The 25,531-nt window shown below is 39.9% G+C and overlaps 2 protein-coding genes across 3 annotated transcripts; both read left to right on the top strand.

The window, feature by feature from the left end:
* The first annotated feature begins 2,314 nt into the window (after window positions 1-2,314).
* On the top strand, window positions 2,315-4,923 carry atp5mc3a (ATP synthase membrane subunit c locus 3a). Of its 2 annotated transcripts, none has more exons than XM_084907635.1 (5): window positions 2,315-2,430; window positions 2,631-2,727; window positions 3,492-3,566; window positions 4,056-4,246; window positions 4,350-4,923. In XM_084907635.1, exons 2-5 carry the CDS (start codon window positions 2,689-2,691, stop codon window positions 4,462-4,464), a joined length of 420 nt encoding a protein of 139 aa, XP_084763761.1. In that variant the 5' UTR covers window positions 2,315-2,430; window positions 2,631-2,688; the 3' UTR covers window positions 4,465-4,923. The 2 variants fall into 2 exon arrangements, with proteins under 2 accessions (XP_084763761.1, XP_084763762.1); XM_084907636.1 differs by lacking the exon at window positions 2,315-2,430 and adding an exon at window positions 2,440-2,518.
* A 903-nt stretch (window positions 4,924-5,826) lies between these two features.
* Window positions 5,827-25,023, top strand: atf2 (activating transcription factor 2). The gene is made up of 12 exons (XM_084907634.1): window positions 5,827-5,920; window positions 6,606-6,678; window positions 8,059-8,155; window positions 8,241-8,359; window positions 8,451-8,576; window positions 8,953-9,131; window positions 11,020-11,134; window positions 12,920-13,012; window positions 15,882-16,112; window positions 16,677-16,883; window positions 19,086-19,191; window positions 23,035-25,023. Exons 2-12 carry the CDS (start codon window positions 6,631-6,633, stop codon window positions 23,256-23,258), a joined length of 1,545 nt encoding a protein of 514 aa, XP_084763760.1. The 5' UTR covers window positions 5,827-5,920; window positions 6,606-6,630; the 3' UTR covers window positions 23,259-25,023.
* Window positions 25,024-25,531: the final 508 nt, after the last annotated feature.

Below are 25,531 nucleotides of genomic sequence, written 5' to 3'. Positions count from 1 at the left end.
ATGTAGGACCACACAGCCGCTGCCCGGTTAATTAGACAGTATGACATTGACCTCAGGTAGTTAACGGCCACTTTGATGTGTGCCGTCTTGCAATTAATATATTGTAAATCTTCGTGTTTTATCATACGGTTAGCTCTGACCTATAAGTTGCTGCGCAGCACTTGGACATAAAGTGCGTTCTGTCATTCTACATTGTGCATTAACACAATTCAGTTGCAACGGAGTAAATTGAATCTGTCAGATGGTAATTTTGCCAAGAAAGCTCTCTATTTCTCTTTTGTGCAAGAGCTCTAGTCCAAACCAGACATAGAATCAGAAAAATATATAAAAAGTATTTTACCCACAGGAGTGTTGCTATGTCACAATTAATGACTAATTCACTAGGAAATTTATAACAGTGTCACTGTGGAATGGGTTGGTGTCTCTCCTCTTTTGTGCTGTTACCATGACCCCAGCAACAAAGGCTCTGATCACATCAGACCCTATTGCTCCCTCTGCTGGACCTCAATGAGAATGACCTTGTTCTTCATTATAAAATCTGTACATGTTTCAGGCTGTACTCACCATACAATGGTTCAATAACAAGATAACAAGTTTGTAATTTGAGATATTGCCAATCAGTATGCAGGTTGGAGACAGCGGCAATGAGAAAAAGACAGGAGGGCAAGTTGGAGGTGGCAGAGTTAAAGATATTAGCATTTACATTGGGATTGACCAACATGGAAAAGATTAGAAATGAGTATATCAGAGGAAAAGCTCAGGTTGAGCAGTTACAAGACAAAGTTAGAGAGGAGAAGGGGAAATGATGTGCAGAGGAGGGATAGTGGATACTTTGTACAAAGGATGTTGAAGATGAAGCTGCTAGGCAGGAGAACAAAAGGAGAAGGTTTAGAGATGTAATGAAGGAGGACATACAGAAGGAGATTGGTGTGACAGGTGGATGATGCTGGGAATAGAGTGAGGTGTGGCAGATCCACTGTGGCAACATAGATGCTTGGCTCTGGTCTGTAATGCAAGCTTCCAAACACCTTTCAATTCTGCAATGTAAAGTTCAAATAAACATAGGTCACAGATTCTGATCAAATACAAAGATATAAAGATATAAAATAGAACAGAATGGAACATTTAAGAACAGAATATCATTAAAAAGAAGTGCATACAGCAGTATAGAACAGAACAAAATAAAACGGAATGGATTAGAATAAACAGGAGTACAATTGTAGATCTGAAGGGAATAGTACATAACAGAATAAAATGAATTATACCAGAACAGAGTCAACACAGTACAATAGAATGGAGTAGCATGCAGCTGTTATGTGGTTTGTCAATGCATAAAATCTGTCACTGTCTTCCTCTGTGTTTCTGGTACATATATGATCTACTGACTGATCCCACTCAATGGTTATGAGGTCAGAAATCTGTGGTTTCATGTTCATTGTAAAACTGAAAAGATCATATCTGAGGAGCCAGTGGGACTTTCCTTCCTTTAAGCCAGCTTGCAGCAAAGGCATGCTCCCCATGCTCATTACCTTTCCATCACAGACCAGCTGCTGTGGAGTCATTCATCACGATTACAAATCTGCCTGGTGCTGGTAGCCTGCAGCTCCAACATCAGCCTGTGAGGAGCATAGATAGGCCCTAGTCATCAGTCCCCCTGGACAGAGTGTTAAATTCACACCACAACAGGTGATAGAGGTGGACAGCAGCGGGCAGGTTTTGTTATGAGAGAAAAACTAATGCTGAAATGTGGGGTTGAATTCTACCTCTACCTGAAAAATGGTCTCACAGTGTTGACCGTGCTAAATTTAAATATATTACACGAGAGAAAGAGAAACTAATGATGTATCTGCACTTAAACAAAAATATCACTCATTTTCACAGCTGGACTGAGGATGTGTGTGGGTACACATAAATATTTAAGAGTGGATAGATTGATGTTAAGTATCCCTACTCAAACACTTAGCATTACCACTTAATTATTTGAGTTAATTAGTTAATTACATGATTTTGTTCAGTAATGAAGTAATTTGTCGCTACATCCATGAAGTAATGTCATAAACCTGTTTAAAAAATATAGAAAATGATCAAGTAATGCTTCAGACTCAGTGATTGGTGATAAGAAAGAATTGGAAAAGCAGGTAAATGTAATTGTTTTTTTTTTTAACTTTAAAAAAAATCTGATTTCTTAACATTGAATGTAGTAGAACTGGCCATTTCAAATAGTACAAAACATTTTTAAATGTCCATCTGAACTTTTTTCTCACATTAAAATTTAAACAAAACGTACTTAAACTTTATTGATAAAGTTTCTTCCCGGCTGATTTTCAATAAAGTTTCATTGAAACGACCGTCCCAGTCACCATCCGGGCCTCTTACGAACACCCCATCGCGCATGCGCACTCTTCCACTGTGGTTCGACCTCTGCAGTCGGTAAGTGTGTAATGGCAGTTTGAATGAGAAGCGTATCTTTATAAATCCCTTTTCATCCTCTCTTTAAGCTTCGCATTGCAGTGCGCAAGTGAGGATAGCATACAGAACGGATGTGAATGCACTTATGAATGGTGTTATTTTCTCTACTGGGCATTTTTACACCCGTTTGACCTTAATTCTCTCCGATCTTCCCTCCATAGAGAAACCCGGGATTCAACCAGATTTGACCGAACCGGTTAAAACTACCTAAACTAGAAAATGTACGCCTGCGCTAAGTTCGTCTCCACGCCGGCTGTGGTGAGTTTCTCCTCGTCTGTGTGTTTCTTTGAGTCGGACTTCTCTTAATGTCGCTAATAAAGCCGGTGGGCCTCTGGTTGAACTTGACTACAGCTTTCCTGCAAGGGTATCAGACTAGGCCGGGAGCTTAGCCGGCTAATGCTAAACCAGTAATTCACATTCCTTTTTTAATGGCAGCAGAATGGGTGCAATGTTCATGAAATTTACGCATGCGATTTTTTTAAATTGTTAATAATGCATCTATAATCCTGCGTTAGCCTTTAGCACGTAGCTCCCATTATGGCCGCTAGCTAAGGTCATTTAGGCCTTCTATTAGCAGAACAAGGCGCAGACAGAGTGCACAAGACCTCGCACTTTGCAAACAATACAGAAATGGTGACATTTTGCGTTTGGGCTGCCAGCTTGCACGTACATATATCCTGGAGTGTCTTTATCCAAGGTCATGATACTGGTTTTGGAGGCTAACCAGTTTGAATGACAACACAAATGGGTGTTAGCTAACTTTCACTGGATTTTTATTGTAATATGCCAACATCATTGCTCAACAGTAAACTTTTAATACTACTTGCAGTCATCACTAAGTGCCACAGGTCACACATTGCAATGAATTACACTGTGACATTCAAGGAGTCATCCACCTTCAAACCCACAAATGGGGAATAGTTGCCACTCTTAAAGCACATGTGTTGTGTGATACTGAGCATACATTCATGTAAATTGTTTATCTGGACTCATTATTCGTGTTTTTGGTGTTGTTGTTGCAGGTCCGTGCTGGTTCCCGGGTTCTTTACCGACCTCTGTCTGCCTCTGTGCTGTCCAGGCCCGATGTCAAATCAGAGGTAAGAAGAAATGCAGGCTTTCTGCAACTTCTACAGCCCTTCTTAACAGTGCAGTGTTGGAAATTATTACCTAAATTACCACTGTCAATTTTGTATAGCACATTTCATAATACGTAAACTCTGTGTGCTTACCATAAAAGATAAAGACCAGCTATGCAAGTCTGCAGTGTCTGAAAGCAATAAAAGCAACAGATCAAAGTTTTAAAAGAAATAAAATACAAGTTAAAACACACATGCAATAAATAGTACAACCTTTATGTGCGGATTTCTGCTCTGTAGTTTATCTTTACGTTTAAAACTTGCCTGTAAAATGGCAATTTTTTTGATTAATGGTGTGACAGAACTACTTAAAATTTCCCTAAATTTCAGACTGTGCCTCCTATATTACTCCTGTCATCTGTTGCCACACTGTTTTAAATGTCAACTGATGTTTACATTGAGGCGGGCAGCGAAAGGACAGTGTTTACAGTGCCTCTTCTCTTGTTACAGAGCAGTGTTGCTCTGCTGCCCCAGAGCCCCCTGAGCCAGGCTACACTGAGAGGCTTCCAGACCAGCGCTATCAGCAGGGACATTGACACTGCCGCCAAGTTCATTGGTGCTGGAGCCGCCACAGTCGGAGTAGCTGGATCTGGTGCTGGAATTGGGACAGTGTTTGGTAGTCTCATCATTGGCTATGCTAGGTTTGTTTTAATTTCAGTGTCTTTATTCTTCACTATAATGCTAATGGATTCCTTGTGTGTTCTGTAAATGTGCTGATGGCTTATTTTCTTCCTTTCTTTGCAGGAACCCATCTCTGAAGCAGCAGCTGTTTTCATACGCTATCCTGGGATTCGCCCTGTCTGAAGCCATGGGACTGTTCTGTTTGATGGTGGCTTTCCTTATCCTGTTCGCTATGTAAAACTCTGCTGTCAGACAAAATTTTCATTACAGATGTGACTACATATTTTATTGTGGCTACCAAAATTGTTCCGTGTTGGTGTCATGGGAAATGTACATTTTCAAGTCTTTTAGACACTGTCAAAAAAGCCAAGACATGTATTGTACAAATGTAAGAAATTACGTGATTAAAATACATGTGTTTGACTATTTAACAATGGCAGTAACTTTTATGTCTGGATTATAAATGCTAACACAACAGAAAGCACTTGGCCTTCATGAATGTCATCTTTTCTGTGAAGCAGGTGCTTAGACTTGCCATTACTCAGCCTTGTTTTCATAGACTATAACATGCAAGCTTTTTGGGGTCCACCTTAATGACTTTTTGGTTCAGCTGCACTTAAGTAATATTGTATTCAGGCAGCAAGTGAGTGCTTGCTTTTGTAAATGCCACTGAATAAATCTAGCTGATTTTAATTGAGCTAAGTAATGGGTTTTAAATTTTTTGACTTGTGATGAAAGCCCCCGGTTTCAAAAGCTGACAGATTGTAGTCATTACACCTTTATTGTTGGCTGCTTTCACCGGCTGAGCTTAAATTTGAAGAGGTGAAATCAGTCTTAAATGCCAGAGATGATAATCATTAAGTCACTTATCAAGCAGAAATGCTTAACATTCATTGTCAAGGGTGATCTTTAAATATCTCAGTTTAAGATTTGGCTCACCCAAACCGTTGCTGTACAATCCTTTACTATGATAAGGTAATATTTTTCACTTGTCATGAAAAAAAAAATGATCCAAATGTATAACAATATAAAATGGTGATATATATTGTGTATATATATATATATATATATATATATATATATATATATATATATATATAGTTCAAAATGGAGTGTATATTGTCAACTAGTGCAGTTAACTAGGGATGGTTTATATCCACCCTTTTTTCTCACACATCCAAAACAGCTCATGGGGGACCGGAGCCTTTCACAGATTGCCTAAAATCATGTTTAAAACCTTGAAAGTCCTGAGCATCAGCAGTGACAAAAGGATTCTGGTCAGATAACATATCGGATCTGTTACTTTTTTAACGCTTAAAAAAAATCTTGGAAGGTTACAACATTAAAAATAATAGTAATGAAAATAACAAAATGATTAAAGATTGTTTTATGTATAAAAAATAATAAAGGGATTAAGTTGGAGCCTCCAGAAAACACTGAAAACTAAATCAGTAATTTTCTGGAAGGAGAAACATCAGAAATATGACTTTTGTTAGCAAGGATATTTTATATGCCTTAAAACATGTCTGCTCCTAATTCTTTTCCAAAACTACTTGAAGGTCAATGACAGAACAAGAGCAAAGTGTATGTGGCTCGTCGGTCCGAATGTGACGTTTACGGAAGAGTCATAGCTGTTCTCGCGATGCTTTAGTACGACCGTGGGATTTTGGAAATCGAGGGTTGTGGCTGAGGGGGTAAGTGACCACATAAACTGATAGCGAATGAGTAAAAAGCTGTGGTAAAAGACATAATTACTGGGACCGTGAGGTACTCGTGCTCCGTTACGACGAGACAGCCTCGAAACAAACGCTGACATCTCCTTTGTTTACAGTGATATTTAGCTCCTAATATGGCGACGCTAGTATGTTAACGCAGGGCTCAGGCTATTCCGTGGAAGCGACTGGAAGAGATGAGCGCTACATATGTAGTAACGTAATAGTGAGATGTTCATGTGTATGATGTCTGTTAAAAATGAGCTGCTATATTTACAGCACAGAAGCTGTCAGATGATGGTAGCCCTGGATGCGTGGCTCAGTCGCTTGTTGTGCCAAAACAAGTGAAGCGATAATCCTCTTTATGATGACAACGAGTGTAAACAACCAAAGCAGCCGCCCTGCATCCATAGGCTTTGTCCAAATTTCCAGCTCTGCTTTCTAACCACTGCATCCTCCAACCACCCTGTATTTACACATTTATGAGCTACATTTATTCTCACTAATTATTATTTGCTATAGCCCTATTTGTATACCGTCAGCTCTTGAAATATACATCATTGCATATCTGCAGGTGTGATATTTATTTACATATATATATATATATATATATATATATATATCTTTTATTTATTTATTTATTTATTTATTTTTTTTGTTATTTCAGGGCGAGGTAACAGGAATTCCTTAATATGAGTGATGATAAACCTTTCCTATGTACTGCTCCTGGGTGTGGACAGGTAAGTTTTGATCACAGGTGTTTCATAAATCTCACTGTACAGATGAACATAACTGGATCCACATTTCCACGTCGTCGTCCCCCCCCCCCCCCCCCACCAAAAAAAAAATATATATACATTGATATACATAGATATATACATTCCAAACTGGTCACTTTTTCATTGATGTAGTATTTTGACCCAAACAGTTTTTTTTTAAAGTGCCATATGAGCACATTATAAACTAAAGCAAAAATGGTTTTAAATAGCTAAGTTTAAAACCTATCCCATCATAACAATACTGGAAACATTAATAATAGGGTACACTTCCCAACACCTACTCATATACATTGATTTGGGGCTCTAAGGAACTTAATCACAATGCCTAGTTGGTAATCAGGTGCGCTGTTTTTTGTTGTGATTTTTTTAAAGTAATTTTGACATACTCTATGTATTATATGATCTAAAACCCACTAAAGTGTAGGTTTTGGTCAAAATCTACACTTAACTAATTAATTTTTGTGCTAAAATACATAAAATTCAGATGAACTGAATCCAAAAAGTATTGAAATTGTCCTAAAAGACTCACAACCTGTCATCTAAAAAAAGATGCTCCACTTGTGAAATGTATGCAAATACCATTGCCAGTGATTTAAATGACAATTTGACCAATAAGCAATGATAATCTGCATTTTTCAAATTTCATTTTTCTTCGTAATTATTCCCTCTTGTCTGCACAGGAAACAAGCAAATATTCATTAGAAAAATAAAGTATTTTGGCTCATCAAAACAAAAATTAACGTGACTAAATAGATCAAACTAAGCTTCTTCATTTATTTACTTACTGCTCATCTAATATCTGGAGATGCTTAATTTGACTTAATGTATATAAATGGGTCTTCAGAGTCCTGAGATCCTTTTCACAGTTCTGAGGGCATGTCTAGTGTGTCACAGGTGTTAGATGTGTATTTGCTGTACTCAGTGAGTTGTCTGATAAGTACATACGTAGATCGTGCTATCTAACCTCATGAAGTCCAATGTCCAGTGTTTGTTAGAGTCCATTTTACTTAGTCAGGTCTGCTTTACGTTCATAGTAACATTAGAGTTGCTTTGTTGCTGCTCAGTTGCTCGTGGTTTTGGTCAGCAGGATTTGTTTCTGTTGTTTAGTCAATACTCATAAAACTAAACAGGTTGGGCACAATTATATAACAGCTTTCGCAGTTAAAGCTTATAATGAGTTTCGACAGCCACACATTAGAGGCCGTAAAGCTGTCAAGCTAGAATCCAGCCATGATGTAGAAGACTAAATTATTGGTCAGAATTAAAATTTTAAGTTTTAAGTAAGACTTCTTTCAATCACATCAGTCACACTTGCTGTTTTTTTTTTGAAACCTTGCATAGAGATTCACAAATGAAGACCACTTGGCTGTCCACAAACACAAACATGAGATGACCCTGAAGTTTGGCCCTGCTCGGAATGACAGTGTTATCATTGCAGGTGAGTGCTCTGTTAGATGGAATATTCAGAGGTGATGGATGCTTTACATTTCCGTCTCTGTGCTCAAGAGTTTCCTCCCTTGCAGACCAAACCCCAACGCCTACTCGCTTCCTGAAGAACTGCGAGGAGGTCGGGCTCTTCAATGAACTCGCCAGTCCTTTTGACCATGACTTCAAAAAAGCCACTGAAGATGAAATTAAAAAGGTGGTTCTCGCTGTTAAATGTGTAAGCAGATCATCTGAGCCTTGTCTGTGTTCACTCTTGTGATCATTTTGGGCTTGTTGTTGTTCCACAGCTACCCCTGGATTTGTCACCTCTTGCGACACCTATCATCCGCAACAAAATTGAGGAGCCCACAGTGATAGAGACACATCGAGATAGCCCTCTGCCTCATCCTGAGTCTACTACAAATGATGACAAGGTAGGCACTTTAAGCTGCCTCTGCCATTTTTTCTAACCATAGAGCATTTACAACGCTCTAATGAAGGACGTTCTCTACTCCTGCGATCAGAAATTTGCAAATCCGCTTTGTGAAGCATTGGGACTTTCTGCTTAATATAATTTAATTTTGAACTCTTAACTTGTCTTCTTCTGTTGTTAATACACTAAAACTGAAAAGATTAGCAGTACTACACAAATATTAGTTGGATTCAGACAAATACCTTTTACTTGATTGCTCATATTATTTATTCCTGATGTTGAGGAAAGAGTAACAGCATCTTATTATAGGAAACATTCAAGTAATCTGGTGTCAGTTAAACACTTCATTCAGCTAAGATCTTCTATGATGTTTCCAGGATTTATCTTTGCAGCCAGCCTCACTGCCAACATCCACTATAGTCCATCCTGCATCCCTCCAAGTTCCCAATGTACTCCTAGCAACCTCAGACGCTAATGTTGTAATACAGCAAGCTCTCCCATCGCCAACATCTAGCTCTGTTATTACCCAAGTCCCATCTACTAATAGGCCTATAGTGTAAGTAACCAAATGTGTCCGTTTCTTAAGATCCTAGTTCTATTAAATCATCGTTTCCTTTTCCAAATCATTTTTGTGCAGTTTTGCCATGGTGAGCTCATATTTCATGAGGCATGTGCTTATTTGTTTTGGGATTTATTTGCATTCTGCAGGAAGATTTTCTTTTGGCTCTAAGTTCCGTCTTTGAAGAACAAAATCAGTGTTGCTCAAATATACAAATATCGATGAAAAATCTGAGACTTAGAGAAAAAAACATGAACGGGGTTTTCACATAATCATCACCGTCACAGCAAGTCTTGTGCTTTATTTTGCTCCAGTATCCTCTGATTATCGTCTTTGGCAGAGAGCCAAAATCAAAACCTAGTTAGAATTATTTATTTATTTTTCACAAGGCTAACCAAAGAAAACGTCATTCAGTCGGTCGCAAAATGCTAACTGCACTCACAATTGTACTGAGTGGAATGGTTTTCTTCCTGCTGATGTCCCACATGTTAGTCCATGCAACCTCTTTTGTCTCTTGAAAGACAAATTTTTTTTAGTTAATCAGTTTATAAAAACCCACACTGCAGCTTTTCCTCCAGCAGATGAAATTGACATAGCAGCACCTTCATTACTTTCATTATTGTGCACATGATTTACTAAGCAGGACAAATTAGCGTGGAAAGTTCTGCAGGTGATCTGCTAACAGTGTTCATGTTGTTCATCTTTGAACACAGATGCAGCTATTTCATTTTAATAATGACCAGTGTGATGTACCAAGAGCAGTGGGAGTCACAGGCACACAGTAGGAGCTGTAGGTTGTGGGCTTTGCACTTTATGAGTTTCTTTCCAGAAACAGCTTAGAAACTCAGATAAAAGAAAGACGGCTGAAGGAGATTTAATATGTTCTGATACAAGGATGAAGTCTGATTCATTTGCATTCATTTTAGATTTGAGCTCTTTATTGTGTCATCTTTAATTTTGTGAGCTCATCACTTTTTTTGTATTTCCTTTTTAACTGAGCTCCCTTTTTTGTGGAAATTCTAAACTTTCCGAGCTTCATTTTATTGAACTTATGTCTTTGAGAGCTATAACAAGGTAATTTCCCAACTTTGGAGATAAATAAAGTCAGAGTCTCAGTCACAGCCTTTGACACTGAACCTTAAGCTCTCAGTGAAGATCTGCAGGAGAAAGCCAAAACTTTGACACGTGCACCCAAAGCTTTGAGTGACCCACCCCAAGCCAATTTATCCTAAATTAACTCTCCTATACACAACTATCCTTGCTATGTCAGGCACTGAAAAAGGCATGCTTATTTCAGAGTTAAATAGTGTATGCCACAAACCACAATAAGTCATGTTTATATAATTCATTGAAATACTCTCCTCTCAGATTTCTCTCTCTAAAAGGGAAGCACCTTTCAGTCACAAACTTAATGCTAAAACAGGATTTTTTCGCTGGCATAGACGGTCAGTGAATCAGGTGCTAAATGCTTGTTGTACTCACAGTAAGGCTTCAAGAGGCCTTTCCCTTTAATAGTAGATATTCTTTAATATTTGAAATCCTGACACAGATGATTTAGTGAAGCCCTGTGTGTTTTCTTGACAGTGAAATCAATTTGTTACCAGAAGTCAATATCTGGGCAATACTGATGTCATTTATTAGGTCATAATATAGTAGTAATACTGGATCTTTTGAAGATATTGTTTGACTCTTTTTCTTACGGGTGCTTTTTCTGTTTGTTTGTTTTTTGTCTTGATTACACCTTAATTTCCATCAGTTTGCCTGAATATGACATCATGTTGTATATTTGTAGTCGCTCCTGTCTTTAATTTGTGACATATTCCATTTTGTGTTAATCACAAAGCTTACTGTTTGCCTCACTGTGATTCCCTCTTTCCTCTTTCAGCCCAGTGTCTGGTACCTTCCCCGTGCTCTTACAGCTGCCTAATGGCCAGACCATGCCAGTTGCTATACCTGCATCTATTACAAGCTCAAGTGTACATATTCCAACTACAATTCCTGTAAGTTTTATGCCCAGTAATATTCTGTCAGCATTGTGTTTCATTGTGCTTTTATGCTACTTTCACACATGCACGGGGCAGAACTTTTCCTGATATCATCTGGCAGAGGTGCTTTTGTGAATGTGAATGTTAGCCAGTCTTTACCCTTAACCTGCCAGCTCTGTGATACAAAGTCTTGTGTTGATGTGAGAAGCACAGGTAATATTCCTGTGAATTCACAGCTAGCAGGTAGTCGTCTAGTACCTGTTACCTGCATGCTCCAGTTAGGCAGCTCCCCCACCGAAACCACACAGAGTATTTCAAGGAGTGAGAATGCAGCTGAAGGAAATTATCTTATGCCGTATGCTGTATTTAAAAAAGTAATTTTTAAACGGTGTTTATCCCGACATTTTCCGGAGTTCATGTGTGAAAACACTTTTGTGTAGAAGCTGAATATTTTGGTGTTTATTTGATTAAACGGATCAACGCGCAGCAACCATTATTTACAGGACAAATAGAGGAGTCAGAGCTATTTATTACTGAAATAATCTTGTTGTGAAGTTTATTTAGTAGCTGTTGTGCAGCTTTTGAGCTTCTGCGGCAGATGTAATGTGCCCGGTTGTCAGTCGCCAACTGCTGTTTCCATGGAAAAGAAGGAATTAACTAATGAACGAAAGCATTTGTTTTCACCAAATGAGTCGATTGATTTCATGCTCGACTGATCACCAGTTTACATGTGAAATGTTGTTTTCCATTTAACTTGAAAACACAGGAATTCCACTGTTGCTTTCAAACATTAATGGACAGCAACGCGAGTGATTACAATTTAAATCCCTCTCGGATGACATTGATATTGAGCTATTGCGATACATTAAATTAACCTCTTTTTTGTTTGTTGTTTTTGTTTGTTTGGGGTTTTTTTTGCTGTAGTTGGACAGAGGGACTGTTTACAACGTTGGCACCTCAGATTTGGCAGTCAGTGTAAAGCTGGAGAGGCTGACTGAAATAATGGACTTTAGAGTTCACTTGTGGCAGAGACACAGGATTTGGCTGAGGTGCAGCGGGCTTCTGTCCAGCACGTTTTACTCCTGTTTTTTCTTGTACAATCAAAATCAGCGCCTGTAGTGGAAGCCATAGACGATGCCACTCGTTTATTTTGCGAACAGCGTGGCTGCGTGTCATCTAGAAATATGTTGTAAATGAAGGCCTTGTTGGTATTTCTTGAACTCTCCCATGTGGTTGCCTGTCTTATTGTTCGCTGTAGTCCTGATTATCTATGTGGAACACTGAGCAGCAGTCGATTATCTCCTGATAGAGGCACAGCAGGGAAAACCTCTGTCTTCCTGGTCTGTGGGGATATGGAAAGCCTTTGACAAGTAAAGGAGGGCAAAAGTAGATGGAGAACATGAGCCACCAGTGGGCCTCCCTTTCACTCGATCAAACCCCCTCCCCCCAGCTCTTCCCATCTCCCTCTGTCTCATTGTCAGCGGCTGTGAGAGGAGGCCCAAGTCTGGCCTTCTGACTCATGTCTCTCCATCCTCTCTTCAGCTTCCCTGTCCATATGCTCTCACGCAGGCAGGCAGAGGTTCATTAGCGTGCACACTGCATCTCCATGTGGCGCTGCCTCCACAAAATAACAGGCCATCCAACCTAATGAGGCTGAGATATGAGGAAACTCTGAGAGCCTGCCATGGCTGTGTGTGTATGTGTGTGTATGTTTACGTTGTGGGGGGAGCACTGGGTGCCTTTTTACTGCCGAAGACTAATTTTCTCTGTGCTGATTTGTGTCTGTGTGTCTGCTGTCAGCTTGTCAGACCTGTCACCGTAGTGCCTAACGTCCCTGGAATCCCAGGACCTCCCTCGCCACAGCCTCAGCCGGCCCAGTCAGAAGCAAAGCTGGTATTTATTATCTCTTCTTTAATTTACATCAAATGTTGTTTCCACACCGAAGCTGTTATTCCCCATTTGAGAGAGGTGATAACAGCCAAGGTAATGAGAGAGTCTAATGAGTAACAATAAGACAATAAGGTTGCTTTCTTCATAAGTGATGAGCAGAACTGGGTTTGTGGTATCAAAAAAATGGTGCAGATGATTTATTATTCCATGTGCAGTGTGTCCATTGGCTGATTTACTCAGTATTTTGTGACATAAATAAATGATTAATCAATTATTTGAGAAAATAATTTGCGAATTAATCAGGAACAGAATAAAAACACTTGTGCCTGCCCCGCTAATTTAACATAATCCATCTACAAAAAACCAAAAATGCTTCAGATATCTCTCTGTAGGGAGAACATGGTCGCAGCAGTCTTGTTGTCCTGTATTAACAGTGATAGTTGAAGGGCAGAGATACAAAGTGTTATGTGGGAAATCAGTGGCAATGTGATGAAGCACGGATCACAGAACCTGTAAGTGTTCGCAGCATGCTCCGCCTTTGGAAATTAGCAGCTAAACTGCAGAGAGGAGGTGTGTGTGTTTGTGTGTGTTGGGAGGGTAGGATTGATCCTGACTCGTGAGAAGGAGGAAGAGGAAGGAGTAAAGGGAGGGGCAGGGAGTTGTCGGGGATCATGGGGTATGGAGATGACAAACGCGGAGACAGCGTTGAGCTCAGCACGCCGTCACAAGGGCCAACCAGAGGGGGGCTACCTGCGAGAGCCAGCTGGGGGCATCCTGGCACACGCTCAGCGAGGCACATTAAGTCGGCCTCACCCTGCATGGAACCTTTTGTTCAGCAGAATCCTGCCTGACCTGCATCCCCCCTCTTACTCGCGGCGCCTCCCACCGCACTCAGCTCATCAGCAAACACCTAATGAGCCTGCGTCAAGAAAACAGACCCCCAGCTCAACCTGCCCGCTCCCCGCCCCCACCTAGCTCTCCGGGGGCGCGGAGACGGCACTTTACAAGGACTGATGATGCTGCAAAGACCACAATAATGATAATTAACTTGCTGAATTTAGAAGATTATGCTGTTAATTAGTTGCAAAATAAAGATAAGTAATATAGTAGCAGATGGTTGAATAACACCCATGAGATGGAGGGTTATTACACTGATGAGGTTTCCATGGCAGAGATGAAATATGAATCTGACTGGCTTTTCCCTCTTTCTGTGGGCCATTCCAAGAGAATAATATCTTGTTTCTGCCAGAAGAGCTTCTGGAAGGGTATTACACGATAAACTAATTTGGTAGATAGATTGGTCTGGCAAAGGTAGTTGCTAGAATAATGTGGTCCTCTGTTTTCGCATGTAAATGCATTCCCTCTCACTCTGTTATTGCTTCCAAAGGCTCATTCACTTTCACCTTGTTTGTTTGCGTCTTTGATACTAGAGGAATTGACCTGTGAATTGCAGGGATTGTTTGTGTGTAACATGGTTAGAGGTAGTGTTAAAAGACTCCTTTATTAATAGTTTTATCCAGATCACGTTTCAACATGTGCAAAATAAATTTAAGAATGCGGGAACTGAAAAGCTTAGGATGCAAGTAAATTTTAAGCATAGCTCTAAAAATGTCATAAACATTCTGAAACCCTTTCATAGTAATTTTCCTCTTTACGTTATTCATTTTAATACCCTGTTTTATTATATTATTCCATATTAATTACTACTTATTTACTACATTGTTGTACCTATTTTATTACTCATACAGTTTGTACATAAACTCAATGTATGGGTCCAACATGAAATCACTGGTCCAGTAAGTTCATTGATACTGCTGTAGACCTTGGCTTATGTGTTAGCTACCTATACAGCAAGCAAATGAAATATTGTAGCTACTTCATATCATCAATTGACACTAAGCCCAAATGTTTCCTGACCACATGCTTAGCAAGTTGAGGTCTGTGCTGTAACTTGACACAGTATTCCACTAGTTCAAATATGGCTATTTTTAAGATAAATAACATTTTAATGTTGTAATGTGTTGTATTAGCTTACTGCAGTGTGGCTAGAACTGGTGTTTAGTTACAGGACAAATAAAGGATTTTTTTTATTTTTTTTTGCAGTTTTCTTAGAAAGTATTCAGATCTTTTTTCATGATCCGGTCCTGTTTCCTGAAGTTGATCTTTGAAATGTATCACAGCTCATGTCCAAGCTATGAAATCATAGAAACTGTCTGTAGACCTGAAATTGTGAATAGATTAGGGAAATTTCTAAAGCCACCGTCACCTGACTAACAACGCCTCTACAGTGACGCACGGTGGAGGCAGCATAGTGCAGCGGGACTGTGAAGGGGGGTTTGTGAGCAGTGCAGACAGACAGACTGGTTAGTTATAGTATAAATTATTACAGCTGCAAGCTGAGAAGAAAGGAAACTTGTTCCAGATTACATAAGAACTGAGACTGGGGTCCAAGTGTCCAACTATAACCCTGTACTATAAAACATCTTAGCATACAGCCACATTTAAGAACGAGAACCTATCCTGTAAGTCTACAAAGACAAAATATCAGGATGCTTTTGTAAATGAAAGATTTTAGTTTGTTTATTGATATGTTGTAGAATAAAAATTTTGGTCCACATGAGTAACCTTTCATTTTTCCCAGTAAAAGTAAAAGTATACAATCCGTAGTTTTTGTGCTCTGTTGTACATCACACTGTGATAGACAGTGAATTTTTCAGAAATACAACTTTTTAATGGCTACACCTTTTAATGTGCACGTTAGCAGACCATATGGCCTCCTTTTTTACATCACTTGCTTTTTACATAATGTTTTCCTTCTTGTACTAACCAGTGCTCGTTTTTATTAACCTGCTTTGCCAAATTCTGTTTCCAGAAATTGAAAGCCACATTAAGCCAGCAGCTTCCTCAGGTAACCAATGGAGATGGTGGTGAAATCCAAAGCAGCGCTGTAACACACACCGCTGCCCCTGCTTCTCCTGTCCCGACTCCAACCCCAACTCCAGCCCCGACCGCAATCCTTACTCCGGCTCCTCACCTGCCCACAACCGAGGCACCCTCTCCACATTCTCTGCAGCAGCCAGCCACCTCCACCACAGAGACACCTGTAAGTACTTATATCTTCACAGTTTATTGTTTTATTAATATTTCATATAAGAAGCTACTCTTGTGTGTCTTAAATCTTCAGCTATATTTGAATGTAGACTAATGCAAAGAGATCATCCATTTTTGTTGCTTATTAAAGTATTTAATCACGGCTGCCATGTCTTTTGGTTTTAAAATGTTGCAGAAGTTCATACAGGTAACAGGGTGAGGGTAAATCTTAATATTGTGTAATATTGTGTAATATTGTGTGCGATTACCTGTATAAACACCAAGTATGGAAGTCAAAATATCAATACAATTATACATCATAAATATCAATGCAAATATTAGTATTGACATTTCTAATTAGTGCTAAATAAACATTATAAAAGTCTGACATTGTGTAGTGTGTCCACCAGACACAACAATCAGCTGTTCAAACAGAGTTGGGCAGAATATAAACGAATAATCTCCCTTTCCTGTTGTGTTTAATGGCAAAGAGTGATGGCAAAGTGGTCACTCAGTAGCAGGACCACTTCCAATTGTACTTTCCATTATTAGTATTGTTGTTGTTGTTGTTGTACAGGCTTCCCCGGTGCCCCCTGCACCAAACCCACCAAGCACAGGGGGTCGGCGGCGCAGAACAACGAGCGAAGACCCCGACGAGAAGAGGCGTAAATTCCTGGAGCGGAACAGGGCCGCAGCTTCTCGCTGTAGGCAGAAGAGGAAGGTGTGGGTCCAGTCTCTCGAGAAGAAGGCTGAGGACCTCACCTCCATGAACGCACGCCTACAGGTGCTTTTTACGTATTTCTTTCATCTGCTGCATGTAAAAAACCCCAAAAACAAACCACACCTTCGTCTCTCTTTATTGTGCGCTCAGATCTATTAGTGTGTCATTTTGTGTATGTACGTGTTCGTACTCTGTGGTGTCTGTTTGTCATTGTACGATGTTAGCGTATGCGTCCGTACACAGACTTTTCCCTTCTGCGGTGATGAAGTCATTAAAGCCGATTAAGAAGAGCTGCCGTGTGACAGCAGCGGTGTGTGAGCCCTTTACATCGATGTGTCCCTGTCAATAAAGATGTATCCTCCAGATGTCAGCCGCACACAAGCGTGTCTTCGCTTCTGTCTCAGCAGTTTACTGAATGGCCTCAAAAATCTCCTAGGGAAAGGTGTCTTTTTGAACCTTCATTTCGCTGGAAGCAATTAGGATCTGATGCTGACAAGTTCGAAACAGTTCATGTATCTGCTGTCTCTGTTGATAAGTGTGAGCCGGGGGTGCGGCACATCGGTGTTCCAGACAATTAAATGAGATGTGGTGTTTATTTGCTCACTGTCTTATTTTTCTATGAAAGCAGAGTAAGATGTGCAGGGTGGAGGAGGGAATACACAGCAGCGGAAAATAAATGGGTTCACGTTGTTAATATCGTCTGGTTCAAAAAGAAGTTATCAGCACTTGTCAGGCGGCGCTACTTAGGATTTTATTTAAATAAAGGCAGATGAAAAGGAAAGGATAGGTGAGTGAATAAGGTTATGAAATCAAAGAGTTTTTATCTGTTAACTGCAAAAAAAACGGAACAACATGTGGCTGAGAAGAAAGGACGCTTCATACGAGGGCATTAATCAGCGGTGCTGCTTTCTTTTTTTAAACTCATGCTGACATGGCCCAGCTGATCAGCAAAACTGCCTCTAATGATGCACAATTATTTTAACATCATCCTTAACTGGCTTTTTAATGAGGTGTCAGACCAGGCAGCTCACAGAGCTTCCAGCATCACCGAAGGCCCATTTGCTCGATTTCGATTAAATCACAAAGTTCCAGATAAGTTTTTCACTCTCAAAAGTCCATTTTAGTAACCGTTTAAAATACAATGTCATAAAATGACGCAGTTTGGCGTTACTGGAGCTGGAATTTTTGGCACATGTTTGTCTCTGTCGTGAACTAGTAGGCACGTTTGAAAATAGTGCCTGTTTTCTATTGCCTGTAAATGAAAGCGGTCATGGTGGAAGCACACTGAATACAGTGTTGGCTAGATGTGATACATACGCTCCTTCCAGCTGTGTTTAAATCTGTCTTACAATAGCTCAACCCTGCCAAAACCAGCTAGACTAAACAGATGGAATCAAATAAATTGGCTGCTTTTAGACTAATAGATTAAGCCACCCATAGTCCTTTAAAGGAGAAGAGCCCGAGCTTAAATCTGCCATTGGGTGTTCTGTGGGCCCCTGGCCGCTCTAAATCCAGTTAAAGTCACCTTCAACGTAATGTGGCTCTCTTTTACGACATGCAGAAATCCTCACCTCCCTCGGGAGCTGTAACGACGCGAGAGCGTAAATCTCAGCAACATCTACAAAGTTGCTCTGACAATCCGAACAGCTTACCTCTGACAAATGCGCTGGTCGCTAGCCAGTGAAGGCTCATAATTATTGTGCAGGAAATACATAAATGAAAAAGTGCATACTTGATTCTGAATTCATTTGTTGTATTGTTACCTTCCCCCTGTGTTCACCGGTTCTCATCTGAGTCTTTAGAAGTTTGACTGGTCGTGTGGGCGAGGTCTTTAAAATGCAACTCTGCATTTCCAGTAATAATTCATTAGCGATAGAGTTTTTCATATAGAGAAGGCACACAGCCACATTCAAGTTGCTTTTGGTGTGTCTTCATGCATATGTGAATTTATTATAGTGTATATATGCAGATTTTGGGGTTCATTTTTTTGCAGTAACATTCCCACTGTAGCATATTGTGTAGCTTTGCTAAACCTGGAACTCATATTTACCCCATTTAGCTCATTGCTTACAACAGGAATAAAAAACAAAACAAAAACATTAATAATATTTGCATTTACACAATTACCAGCTAACCTTTTATCTAGTTTGGAAAATCATTTCGTAGGATTTGATCTGTGTGCACCTGTCGTTTATATATCTGGCATGCTGTTTGCTCCGGTGGCCATTTCACTGATCGCTCTTGTGTGTCTCCTCACTCCTCAAGACTGAAGTCACCGACCTGAGAAACGAAGTGGCTCGGCTGAAGCAGCTTCTTCTGGCTCATAAAGATTGCCCTGTAACCGTCATGCAGAAGAAATCTGGCTATCACAGTGAGTAATGCTCCATTATTCTCAGCCCGAGGCTTTTGGAGAAACGTGTCTAAAAATGAGCTCTGGCTAACCACTAGAAGGACGTGTGGCCAAACAAAAAAGAGCCGTTGACATATTGGCTTCCTTTCTTCTGTTAGTTTTTGACAAACTTTGCAAAAGTTTGGATATTTATGGGTGCTGGTGTATGAGACAAATTCTCATTGGCGTTGTTGTCCCATTCCCGTGAAGAGGCCACAGGTGGTATTCGCAGTTGCTCCTCATTTGATACCAACATAAACATTTGTTAGATGAAGTTAAATGTCTGCTGAGTGCGTCTGGACGGATGTTCAGGAGAAAAAAAGGTGCCAGGAACTGAATTATAAAGGATGATAAGGATGCTTTTTATGTAAGCATTCATTTATTTGTTGTTTGAACATCTTTAGCTTACAATAATCGTTTTAGTGGATATTTGAATAAGCGAGAAGAGTGTGCCATTTGTAGCCTATTTATTTATTCAAATTGCTGTTGTCAGCCCGGACTGTACAGCATCATCACAAAGTCTCATTTAGAAATATATCACCTATTTTTCTTTGTTTCCCCAGTCCGGGGCTCTGTCAGTCTGATTTTTTGGTCATAACTCACCTTCCTTCACAGATGAGCCAGCATGCAGCCAGAGCAAATGGGCTCCAAGTCACTTCTCCACTGCTCTGAACACCTCTGCTGACTTGTATTGACAATGATTGCCACTGAAATGAGTCTATTAAAGCAGCAAGCTTGACAGTGCTGCAGACCATTCTCATTGTGGGGTGGCCACCAAGCTCCACTGTTCATTATGCATCTCTTATTGCTAACCATCCCACAGACGCATGTCATGTGCATTATGGGACTGATGGTTTCCAGGCTAGAGTGGGCTGTCATAGCCAAGTCTCATTTGGTGCAGACATTTTTAGCAGAATCCACAGATAAAGTGGGTCATCTTTCTCACATGGTTGCTGAGGGTGTCAGCAAACACGTTTGTGAAACACTTTTGCAACATTTTGTTACACTTTATGGAAAAATAGAACTTTATTCTAATACCACAGTTTATTAATTTGGTTCATGCTAACAGGTGTGTTTGAGTTTCAAAAATCCTAGAAGGAATGCCAACTATTATGAGAGTGAAAGGAAGTAAGGTGAACTCTGATTGAATGGCAGAATACAAAGATTCCCAATAGTTTTTGATGTCCATCTTAAAAAAATAACACCCTTGTGTTCATTTAAACTAGTTTTTCATTAGTTGTGGGACAAAGCATCAACACAAAATTACACTAAACAGCCACTGTATTAGCTCGTTAGCGCAACCGTCTCTTCAGCCAATCACACAGCAGCAACTCAGTGCATGTGGACATGGTCAAGATGACCTGCTCAAGTTCAAACTGAGTATCAGAATGTGGGAGAAAGGGGATTTACTTTGCTGATGCAAGACAGGCTGGTTTGACTATTTTAGAAACTGCCAATCTTACTGGGATTTTCACACACAACCACCTCTAGGGTTTACAGAGAATAATCTGAAGTGAGCGGCAGTTCTCTGGCAAAAATCCTTCGTTGATGCCAAAGCTAAAGCTCTTCTGCATATCTTATCACTAAATTATGCAAAAGAGCATCTCTGATGACTTTGAACCTTGAAGCAGAAGACCACTCCTGTCAGCTCACCAAAATTGAAAAATAGAAGATTGGAAAAATGTTGGCTGGTCTGATGAGTCTCCATTCATTCATAAATTCAGATGGTAGGGTCAGAACATGGTGTAGACAAGATGACAGCATAGATCCATACTGCCTTGTATCAAAGGTTTAGGTTGTTGGTGTAATGGTGTAAGGGATGTTTTCTTGGCGCACTGGGCCCCTTAGCATCAAGTGAGGATTGTTTAAACACTACAACCTACCCAAGCATAGTCACTGATTATGTCTGTCTCTTTATGATTAGAGGGTACACAACTTCTGATGACTGCTTCTACCGTGAACCATGTCTCAAAGCTGAGATCATCTGAAAATGGGTTCTTGAAAATGACATGCTGTTTGACAATAAAGTCAGTGTACTCATAACTGTATGTGATGAGTACAGTCATGTCAGTATAGCACAAAATTTCTTCCAGCACCTTATTGCATCTATGCCTTGAATCATCAAGGCAGTTCTGAAGACAAACTGGGGACCAACGCTATACTATCAAGTTGTACCTAATAAAGTGGTTAGTCTCTATATATCACATTGTGATACTTAATGATACACTGCTAAAGACCTAGATATGTTCATTTGAACAATTCAATATTTGACTGGCTAGAGACATTACTTTATTTCCTCCTGTGATAGTTTTAACTAAATGGATGAGTTGAAACACACAAACAGAAGTAAACTAACCTGAATTGTGTTTAACAGTCACATTTACTAACTTTAACCTGTGATGGTTTTAGCTCTCTCTCGCAGCTGCTTTTGTATTAAAACTGAACTGTTTACTAAGTGCTGCTGAGATATTTCGGTCCATCCATCCACGACTAATAGCGAACATCTCTCCTCGCTTGCTAACTGCCATTCTCACACTTAAAACTGCAGCATTAACAAAGAGGTAATTTTCTTTTAATTTGTGTTTATTTCAGATTACTCCACAGTCCTCCACATATTCCCCGACACCAACAGAATTGCCCCCTGGGGCTTGAGCACCCCAGCTGAGAATCACTGAAATAAACTATTTTGCTAATTAGTAAAGCACGTTATTTAATTGTGAGTGAGTCATGTAAAGCGCTCCGTTTTCTCAGTGTTACATACCCCATAAGGCCACACTGGCCCTCCAGAACCTGTAATACCCTTCATCGTCCTGCCCAAGCGTAGACATGGCAGGTGGGAGGAAATTACCCAGACTGCCCCACAAACAAGCCAGGCCATGCTTTCACTTGGCACACTAAGCTGTCCATCTGTCTACAGTGAACCCCACTTCAGGAACCAAGAGAGCGGAAAGAAGCTCCTGTCGGTCCAGGGAACCAGAATTTTAGAGCATTATGAAATATCGGGCAGCCAGCACTTGCCGTTGTTAGGAGCAATAATGCTCACTTGAACATGAAACAAAAACCACCAAGCTGATTTATTCCGAGGCTGACCTTCTGCGCAGTAAAGCAGCGAGGGAGTTTATGGCTCTTTGACATTCGCTCGCACTAAATCACGCGGTCAAAGTCCAGCCAAGAAGGCAGATGAAACCTCTAATGTGGAGACATTTGTATCGCTCTTTAATTGCGTCTTCCTGCTACGGAATTTCTATTTTACGTTCCCAAGTACGAAACCCAGCCATTAATTACAAAGTGCCATCACAAGTGACTTCATATCATTAGCAATATTAATTATCATTGTGCTCCTTATTCCTTTATGAAACAGAGCATGAGAGTGGAGTCTTTTTTTTTTCCATCAGGATCCAATTAATTCAATGCAACTGCCTAACAGCTGGTGGCATTTCGACTCCAAGTCTTGCCTACTCTCCAGTGTGAGGATCATTAAAATCAGGTGCTGTAATCATCTGTCGCTGCAGTAGTTGGCAAGGTAACAAAAAACAAATGAGAATGCAGTTAGGGATGGGAAACACAGCCACATGCCCCAGAATCTAATGTACCCTTATGATGTGGGTTTAAATTGACATTGGAGCTTTAATTAAAGGAAGGGGTGCAGAAGTAGCATTATGGGGATTAATGAAACAGTTTGCATACGCTACATGCAAATAGCTGTTTTACATCTGATTAGGCCTGTGTGACACAGCTAGCCCAAGCCTTCTGAAGAGTATCCGGTAAAATAAAACGGCTGCTCCTCAAACCCTCATTTTCTGTTTTTTTCTGACGTCGTTGCAGTTACCGACAAAGATGAGAGCTGCGAGGAGATGTCCGTCCCGAGCAGCCCCCAGAGCGAGGCCATACAGCACAGCTCCGTCAGCACCTCCAACGGGGTCAGCTCCTCCTCCACGACCCCGGCCGTCTCCGCCCCGTCCGGCGCTGCCGCCACCGCGTCAAATCAGAGCACAGAGGAGAGCCAAACGCGGAGGGGCGCCAACCAGTCTCAGCCTTCAGGGAGTTGATCGTCCCAAACTGTGCCCGAGCGTCATCGCCGGAGTGCCGTCGCCTCTACAGTCTCTCTGACAAGCAGAGCAAAGGGATTCTCTCTGAGCTTCAGTTCGGACCGTACTGTTTTTAATTTATTCCTGATTTCTTTTATGTTTTGTCCATTTTGTAATTTATAGGCAATGCTTTTAAAAATGCAATGTTTTCTCTGGAACTGATGAAGACAAAAGAATAGGCACTTTAGGTGTAAGATGTAAAACACGTGGTTCTTAAGTGTTTGGAGTTTTTTTGTATTTGTGTGACTTATTTATTAATCTTATGGGGTTTTTTTCTTTTTAATTTAAAGGCGATCAGCTTCAGCGGTTGATCAGCGAATCGTTAGCGACCGTACCAAAGCGTGCCGTGGCTCATTTTGCAGTTTTTCTTGTTTCGTCTTCACGACATTTTGTAAGCACTATCTTTACAATGAAGTAGAACTGACACTTTTTATTTAAAAGTAACTTTACTTTGTTCCATTTTGCACATATTTGAGAGATATGACGGGTTTACTTTTAAAGACAGTCCGTACATTAAGTACAGGCAGCTCTGTTTTTGTTTTCCTTTAGAAGTAGATTAAAGTGCTGTCGCATCACACAAACGTAAATGTCTGAATCAGATTTGAACTTTGACTGATTTTCTGTGAGTGAGGTCAGCTGTAGTTGTGCAATTTGAATGTGTGAGCTCGCCTCTGCCTGTAGGGTAGTCTTCTGGAGGTGAGCCGATTAGGAAACGTGTGTTATTTCATTAACATTCCATCTGTAGTCTGATTGTTCCTGAAGCAGTGATTGTAGGATTGCAGTACCTTATTTTCCATTACTCAATCATGGTGATGTTGACTTCATTCAGTGCCATTAATGTTTTTGTATAAATGACTTGAGTACATTTTTAATGCAGATTAGTTTGAGTTGATTGCCGTTCTTTCCGATTTTAAGGGTCTCAGTAGAGGAGATCTCCTGCTTTGTATACTGTCTCTGCTTTATAAGTGACTCTTAATGGCTTTAGTGTCTAATGCGGAGCACTTAATGACATTAGGCTGTTTTCATGGTTGCAATTCTAGGTGACATTTTTAGAAAACATTGTAAATAACATCAACGATACGTTGTACGTGATCTGTCTTGGTATTATGTACTTTGTTTTTATAGGATTGTCTGGATTCAGTAGCTGAGCCTTTTTGATTACATTAACTTTGTAAGCAGTTTAAAAACTGACCTTAACAGTCTTATTAGGATATGCATTTTTTTCTTTCAATAGGTCGTCATGTAAAACAAAAGCATTGAGATGTGAACTGGAATCACATCATGTATATTAAACTACTGCAAGTCTGTAAGAATTGTGAGCATTTCATTCAAATAATTGTAAGAAGTCAAATTACACCATGAAGTCAGTTTGCCTTTTTCTCTTAGTCTGTACTGGCTTACTACTGTGTAGTTTTACAAGAAGCTAACTCATTGTTTTCCTAAAGTATGATTTTACTGTTATGTGCTATCTGCATGAGATAATAATTCTCTGCGAGAATTTAACTGTTTATTTGATAATGTCTCAGATAAATATAATTAAACGAGTTATTACAACTTGAGTTGTGAAAACTTTGGTTACTTGTTTTACTTTTTGGCTTAATTGCTAAAATTTAAAAAAAAAAAAAGGGGTGTGATACTGTGTTGAAAGTGTACTTGTAATGTGAAAGTTCTGTATAAAATTTGAATTGATAAGTTGTTGTAATAAACCTTTTAATATCTCTTTAAAGTCAATCTCTGCTTCTGATTAATTTGCCTGTGATGTCACATGAATAAAGCACAGGTGGGATTAAACTCCTGAACCGTTAATATGCTTCTTATACGAATCTGTAATTTGGCGTGTGACAAACCCAGATATGAAACCACAGTGTCGAGCTGTGATAAGCTTGAACATTTACTGTGGTATAGACTGCCACCCTGTGGAAGATCTGCAGGTGTATTTGTGATCCAGAGTCAGTGCAAAAAAAAAAAGAAGAAAAAAGTATGACTAAACAATACATGCTCAAACATTTTACCACCACCCCTGTAGTTTCTTGTGTTTTTGAAATCTAATGTTCTTCTTCAGGTCAGGTTAGCAGACGTTTTACTCTATGAGTAAATGAAAGAAGTATAGGTATTGAACACCATGAAGTAAATTAACGTTGTACTTGTGATGCTTCATTTTCATTTTCTTTCCTTGGTAAAGTATCAGTTTGACTGCTATTGTCATTTTCTTTCACTTATCTTAGGAGGGACAG

The sequence above is a fragment of the Perissodus microlepis genome, chromosome 16 (genome assembly GCF_051167445.1).
Source record: "Perissodus microlepis isolate ML-2025 ecotype Zambia chromosome 16, ASM5116744v1, whole genome shotgun sequence".
NCBI classification, from domain to species: Eukaryota; Metazoa; Chordata; class Actinopteri; order Cichliformes; family Cichlidae; genus Perissodus; species Perissodus microlepis.
The sequence above is the reverse complement of the archived record's forward strand: the minus strand, read 5'-3'. Positions and strand labels throughout refer to the sequence as shown.

Bases quoted from the DNA above. Each gene is read 5' to 3' on its own strand.
- atp5mc3a (XM_084907635.1), top strand. From the start codon at position 2,689: ATGTACGCCTGCGCTAAGTTCGTCTCCACGCCGGCTGTG. The intron at 3,567-4,055 runs GTAAGAAGAAAT...CTCTTGTTACAG, and splicing joins GGCCCGATGTCAAATCAGAG to AGCAGTGTTGCTCTGCTGCC. The intron at 4,247-4,349 runs GTTTGTTTTAAT...CTTTCTTTGCAG, and splicing joins CTCATCATTGGCTATGCTAG to GAACCCATCTCTGAAGCAGC.
- atf2 (XM_084907634.1), top strand. From the start codon at position 6,631: ATGAGTGATGATAAACCTTTCCTATGTACTGCTCCTGGGTGTGGACAG. The intron at 6,679-8,058 runs GTAAGTTTTGAT...AACCTTGCATAG, and splicing joins CTGCTCCTGGGTGTGGACAG to AGATTCACAAATGAAGACCA. The intron at 16,884-19,085 runs GTGCTTTTTACG...TCACTCCTCAAG, and splicing joins CCATGAACGCACGCCTACAG to ACTGAAGTCACCGACCTGAG.